This window comes from Helicoverpa armigera, chromosome 6, assembly GCF_030705265.1.
Source record: "Helicoverpa armigera isolate CAAS_96S chromosome 6, ASM3070526v1, whole genome shotgun sequence".
Taxonomy (NCBI): Eukaryota; Metazoa; Arthropoda; class Insecta; order Lepidoptera; family Noctuidae; genus Helicoverpa; species Helicoverpa armigera.
Genome location: NC_087125.1, coordinates 7,086,292 through 7,093,209, shown reverse-complemented (window position 1 = coordinate 7,093,209; position 6,918 = coordinate 7,086,292). Strand labels below are relative to the sequence as shown.

Genomic DNA, 6,918 nt, shown 5'->3' with positions numbered 1-6,918 from the left:
CCTCATTGTAAGAATCAATTCGAACTTCTAGTTCATAAACAAAGTTGTACAAACTGCTACAATACTGTTTAAAACATAAGTTGAAGAAAGATCATTTAAAAACGCTAGTGTGTGCTGATATACCTGTAAGTCTTTTTTCTAATTAATTTAAGAATATATTTGATTTGCAAATTGTGGGTAACCCGATTTAGATATTGTTTAAAATCTATGAATTTTTGGAATAAATAATTATGTCGAACATAAATTGTAAGAGCATGATAGATTTTACATTCTATAATTACATTTCTGGAGAAATTGGTATATATATTGAAATGTTACGTATAATTTGGAATTCTATATAAGAAGATTGAAATAATGATTTCATTTTATAATTAAGAATATACGACCCATTGTCTCAGAGTAAATTTAATTACTTAAAATATAATTAATTGGGTCCAAAATTCCATCCAATCTTGCAGAAAAAATTCAATTGGACTGCATTAACAAATGTGATATATCGATGTGTAATAGAAATATTTTTTTATCATTCATAAAATTACTCTGCGGCAGGGGCCTATAATCAATATCACTATGCATCATTGTGACAAGAAACAGAGACGGGTACGGGAGTCTTTGATTCTGAAGGAAAACATAATTAGTTTAAACGAATTTGTTTTTCACTCTTATGTTACACGATGAATCAATTTATTTATAGTTATTGTTGATTTTTCCTGATATAATAATAAACAAAGGGTTTTCTAAAAATTCCTCGACTTAGAGGTAAGATTGTGTGATAAAATATTTATTATAGTAGGATGACAGTCGCTAACACAATTAGGCATTCCCGTACGCAGCTGATTTTATTTTTTGTATAAAATCATGCCTTTTGTCTTGGCCTGTCGTCTGAGTCAAGGGTATTTTTATATTGTGAATATTGTTTAGGTTTAATATTCTGTTATAGAGTTATAACTAAACTAATTATGTTTTTCTAAAACATTGCAAAGTGATCTTAGATCTGGTCGCTCACAGAATTGATTTTTAAGAATGTTTGCTTTATTAGTTGTACGGTAGAGCTGTGTGTTTCTATTCATTGTAGGAATAAGCTCAACAGTAGGTTTCCTTCAGTCATATGTTCCAAGTGATCACGATATACTACGTCAAGCTGATTTCATAGAAAACTGTTGTAATACACAGAAACCTAGTCCCTTGTTTCTATACGATCCTTTTTGTGAGTGGCCGTTAAGTCTGTGTTATTTAGTTCTTCAGATGTTAGTTAAGGCCTTTTGTGTTGCTGTGCATTTCTACGCATTGTATGTATGTATGTTTATATATTGTAAATAGCTAAAATACATATATTTTTACGATTAGCATACACAACCAAAGTTGTTATGAAGTGATGGTTGATTAAATAAGAAATTTAACTATAGGTCGTTAAGTTTATTTTAGAAGAGATACAAAGAAATCTGTACAGTTGCAATGTCAGTACATCCAATGTCTTGTCTTAGAGTTTTAAACAACCGCCCTGGTATTAGGAATAATGAAATTGTTATTTTTGGCACAAAAATAATGTCGAAATTTAAAATAATGTAACAGAAAATAAACAATGTAAAGGAGTCGAGAATGTTTTATACTCCTTTTGTTCCTAGTAGCTTGCTCCGGGTCACTTACCATTTAGTAACTGTCAATTAATAAAACATACACGTCACATACTAATACCTTCAGAATGTTTGAACTGTAATATTTTATTCATTGATGAAATCAGGCATTATGAGTACATAACATTTAAGTTGTATTTTTTTGTACATTTTAGATTCGAAAATATATTAATATCTAAATAAAGACGTGTTTTTTATTTATCACACCCTGCCATATTAGGTATAAAAACGTACATATTTGTATTTTTCTATGCGCCTGCGCCAATTTATTAATATTTTCGTAGTAACGTATCTGCTTACTGTAGACCCTGGTCAACTCCATAGTGACACTACCATGGTCCCTGCGGGGATCGGGACGTAGGTGCCGAGGGCGGGCACGGTTACGCACCGGACGGTGACAGCTTACAAGACTGTCGAAATATCAAAGATAGTTGCACGGTTCCGAGGACTGAGTCTCGTTGAGAAGAACCGGCAGGAAACTGCAGACTCTCTTCCACCAGTCACAGTTATGTCATGTGTCACCATATACGTAACAACAACATCTTGTAGTACTTCGATAACTTTTAGTTTTAGTGCACATGTGTGGTGCGTCGATGTGCTTTAGAACTTATTTCATCGTGGAAATGTAAGTATGCACCTAAGTATTTATACACTTTACACTGAAATGCTCGCCACAGTTTTTGAAAGGGTTATTCCCGCTCGGTAACACCCTTTCGTGAACACTGTGGACGATAAAAACCAGCATTCATGGACACTGCGAACGAACGAAACTTTTTTTTCCCGATCGTCAACAGTGTTGACGACAGGAACGAAAGGTGTTACCGAACGGGAATTACCCAAAATAATAAGTAGCGTTTGTCAACACTGAACGAACGAAACTTTTTCCCGATCGTCAATAGTGTTCACGAAAGGGTGTTACCGAGCGGGAATAACCCTTTTGAAATACAACCGTTGTCTCGCGTTTGACGAATTTTGTTGTAGGTAGGACGAGCTGCCGGAAAATTAATTCTTACTTAATAAAGGCACGTAAAGGCGTATTGGTTGGTACCTACCTACCTAGAGGGAATAAACGAATCTACCTTAATATGTAGCAAATCCTGCCCGAGAACTACGCTTACCAATTGAATTTAATTCAATGCTGGGAGGAAATTCACACGTTGGTAATTGTAGCACTCAATTAACATGTAGCGAACGTGTTGTATGGAGCGGTGTGTGCTGGCCAAGTACTCATTATATCCGAGAGGTTCACATCAAGCACAACACCGGGATCTCCTTCACCTGACATCGGTCCTTCTGTTATCGAATTTCAAGGACCGTAAGCTCTAATATGATAGAGCACTTAGATACTACGTGGTTAATTATTGTTTTATTAACAGTTGGTCTAGTATTTTTGTGTAAGTTTGTCAGTGTAACAAGTATAATGAAATGGGTGCAATGGTTCCGTAACAGCGATAAGTCTCTTTTGACATATACTGGGGTAAGTTTCAAACTTGTTTTTTTTTTTATTGCGTTTCAGATATTCTTTAATAGTTAACGATTTTTATGTAGAACTAGCTTTCGCCCGCGGTTTCACCCGCGTCCCGTAGCCGGATGGTGACAAAACTATCCTAAAACTTTCTCCCGGGTCTAAGTTACCTCCCCTCTAATTTTCACCCAAATCGGTCAAGCCGTTTTCATGTTGTGTCGTGACAACGGAAAGCGGGTTTCATTTTTATATAGGCCTCAAGCGCTTCTGTAAATATTTTTCTTTTGTACCTATGTAGGTAGATTAGAATTTAGGTCTCTTGATGCCGTGGTGTGGTCGCCTTACTTCTTTTAAGAGCGTGTACGTCAACCGCGCGCCATTTGGCCTAAAATGGTACTTTTCAAACCACTGTTTCTCAGTAACTACTTATCCTATAACTATGTTATTTTTTAATAACGCAAGGTAATTTCACTGTCTATATAGTTAATTGAACATAAATTTCAATTTGTGTAGTTTAAATACTTAAAACCCCTATAACGTAACAGATGTTTTATAAAATTCCCGTTCAGCGTCTATTTCGAAGCTTAAATTCATGTGAAAACAGTGGCAAATCTAATCATATTATTTTTTTTACTCATAGACGAAATCCCCATGCCTATAGTTAGTTGAAAACATTTTTTGATTTAGGTCTCTATCTTTCAGAAAAAAAATATTTTAACAATGTGAAAAATTGTGAATTTCAAATGCTTTTTTTACCTATCTATCTTACTTAATTTAATAAACAATTATTTACTATAGTAATATAACTCCTTCTTTAAAACATAAACTTTATATTATAATTTAATCATTCGTTTTTATTTTTTTATAAATTATTTAAAAACTACTATAAAACGCTGCACGCGAGTCAACTCAAACCAGACCGCCGCAAGGCTTCACAGAGAGAGGACGTGTCGCTCCGTCACATCGCGTAGGGTGAATAACCTCTGCCGTGGATACCGAGAATAGAGTACATTTCAAGCGCGACCAACAAATCTTGATACATTACTATTTTATTTAAAGCTCAATTTTGAAGCATATTTTTTTTATCGATTGAGTTGAAATTTTGTTTGAATGTTCAGTTTTAATGACAATGTATGATTCTATCCTACTAATATTATAAACGCGAAAGTTTGTATGTATGGATGTATGGATGTTTGTTACTCTTTCACGCAAAAACTACTGAATGGATTTTAATGAAACTTTACAGTAATATAGCTTATACATCAGAATAACACATAGGCTACAATTTGTAAACATATTGTTCGAAATACTAAACCTGCGCAGACGAAGTCGCGGGCACCAGCTAGTATCCAATATGGCGGTATACCCAAGATGGAGAAAAAAATGTTTTTAATGCATTCCTACGATATGGGTATCAAATGAAAGGGCTTGCTATGAATAACTCGAAAAAAAATGTGTCGCGAGTCTAAATCCAATATGGCGGACTCCTTAGGCTAGAAATCACTTATTGCAGATGTCTGTTACCAATTGAGCTATAATTTTTTTTTTTTCATTTTGGATGTACCCAAATTTTGACTTTTGATCTAGAATAACTTTTGAAGCATATAGGATAGATAACTTAAAACTTTATTTGCAATGGTAAACCCAAGCTCTTCACCAATATTTGGCTTTCCGGCAATTGTTGTTATTTGACCACAATTTTTCGGTCTGGATGGACTGGACCATTCATATAAACAATCAATTTTTCAAATCGGTCCAGGCGTCCTTGAGAAATCGAGAACAATCAAATTGAGAACAATCACAAAACAATCTAATTGAAACCTCCTCCTTTCTTTTTTTGAAATCGGTTAAAATACAGAAACTCTTAACATTGTCATTACTCATCAGTCGACTATTTAGTACTGTTGAAAATTGTATGTAATATGCAGAAAGTCCTCAAAACCAAGGTTTTCATAGGTGCCCGATTTTTTTGCAAAAGAGTGTAAGTAATAACGACTTATTTTCATGCTTTTATATTTTAGACATCCATAGACTTACACTATTTTCCCGCTATTAACTATTTACTAAATAAAAAATTTTTGTTCTACCAATTTCACTCGAAAGGATCAAAATGGTTTGTGTGACTATACGTGAAGTGTGATAGGCACGCACACAGCCGCGACGCTAGTCTGCGCGGTTTTTTGCGTTGAATTACCTAAAGTTGACATCGCGCGCCGAGCGTACACGCTCTTAAGTGGCGAAGACAGTGTTATGTTGCACATTCGATTCCTTCACCCAGTAAATTTTTTGAGATAGGTACGTTTATTCTATAATTTCATCACTTTGTTTTTGATCCTTATTACACTTATCTTTCACATAATAAATTTTACAACTTATGCAATATAATAATAACTATTCGTAATGTTAGAGAAAAAGATTTTCCAGCCAAAACTTATATGGGCCAGCGCATTATCTGCGTAGACTTTTCCAAACTTGGCGCGGTCTGTCCGTGGATGGGTGACCATTTTCTCGTGATGACTTCTTCGGTAATTCGGAAGGCACGATAAATTGATGGGTCCCGACTGTCATTTGAACATCTTTGGCAGTTGTTACGGGTAGTCAGAAGACGACTTTTTGTGCTTGATAAATAAAATCCACGATGTGATTCTTAGGATAGGGAGATCAGTGCTGTGCTGACTATGTAAGTAAGTACGTTACTATAGTAAGTTGAAGTGACCACTGCACTTGGTTGACCCTACTGTAGCTCTTATCATTGTATTTATGTGATGATAAAGATTCGTCTATCTATAGCAATGACGGCTCCAAAAGCTTACGTAAATGCTAATTTCGTATAATTAACGCATTTACCGTCGATAAAGTAAATTAATTGATGAGGTCACTTGAAATAGTACAAAACGTAAATTGCTCTGAATTCGTCGGATGAGCGGTATTGTGTTATAGGATGGATCTGTACCGACCTGTTTTTGTGGCGGTGTTGTTGGCTCCTAAACTGATGTTTTTCGAATATGATGGGTAAATACGATTTAATGAAATGAACTTTCAATATAAGTAGGGTTTGGACCTAACTTGTTTTGAGAACAAAAGATTCGAAGTGTATTTATTTATAGCGTAAGTGTGGCATATCCGAAGCGTTTATACAGAGGCATACTTATACTTGAATCGACGTCTAAAATATCTTTGGAATGGAACGCATGAAATTCTTCGCGGTATTTAGGTACCGCACCGTGCCGGCTCGCCCTTTCGTATTTCATTCTCGCAGTCCCGGCGGGGGGCGTGCGCCCGAATGTCGGGAGCGTTTGGGATTTCGTATTAGTGTCCTGGAGAGGCGAGCTGGCTGAGCCCTGTGCCGTAGTGAGGAGGCGCGCGCCCGGCCGGCCGCACGCATGCGTACGCTCCCGTATCCTGTTGCACGCATTACGTAGTCCTGGCACCTTCCCCGCCGCGAATGTTTACGCTGTGTTAGATAACTACAGCTTATTCATTAACGTCAATGACGACCAGTAAATTCTATGTGCTTCAACTCGTAAACATGAAAGGACCCTTTAAGTTTCTTTGTTAGTAAGCTGTGGCGGTCATTAGATAGTTATTAAATATAATATGCCGTAAGGTCAGAAGTGCAAAAAACGCTTGTCTAGTTCAGCAACATGCCCTGGAGCTGTCCGTGGTCGCGCGACCGCCAGCAGCCACTTGCGGTCAGTCCTCCCCTTCAGGTGTTGTTGCAGGTTTGTTTTTACCATCTCAAACTTTTAATAACGAAAAAATTGGCACTTTCTTCTCTAGTTTTAAATAGATGTATTGATAAGACAAACTTTAGAGAAT

At 36.2% G+C, this 6,918-nt stretch overlaps 1 protein-coding gene across 6 annotated transcripts in view; it reads left to right on the top strand.

Moving 5' to 3' along the window:
- The first annotated feature begins 2,934 nt into the window (after positions 1–2,934).
- Positions 2,935–6,918, top strand: part of LOC110371973 (tensin-2) — a 79,459-nt gene continuing 75,475 nt past the window's right edge. For 2 of the 6 annotated variants that reach the window (XM_049835774.2, XM_049835775.2), the window contains exon 1: positions 2,938–3,111. In XM_049835774.2, the coding sequence (XP_049691731.2) occupies positions 2,962–3,111 (150 nt within the window). In that variant the 5' untranslated portion in view covers positions 2,938–2,961. Of the gene's footprint in view, positions 3,112–6,433; positions 6,822–6,918 lie in introns of those variants that run through there. The other 4 variants (XM_049835776.2, XM_049835773.2, XM_049835772.2 and 1 more) reach the window with 4 other exon arrangements.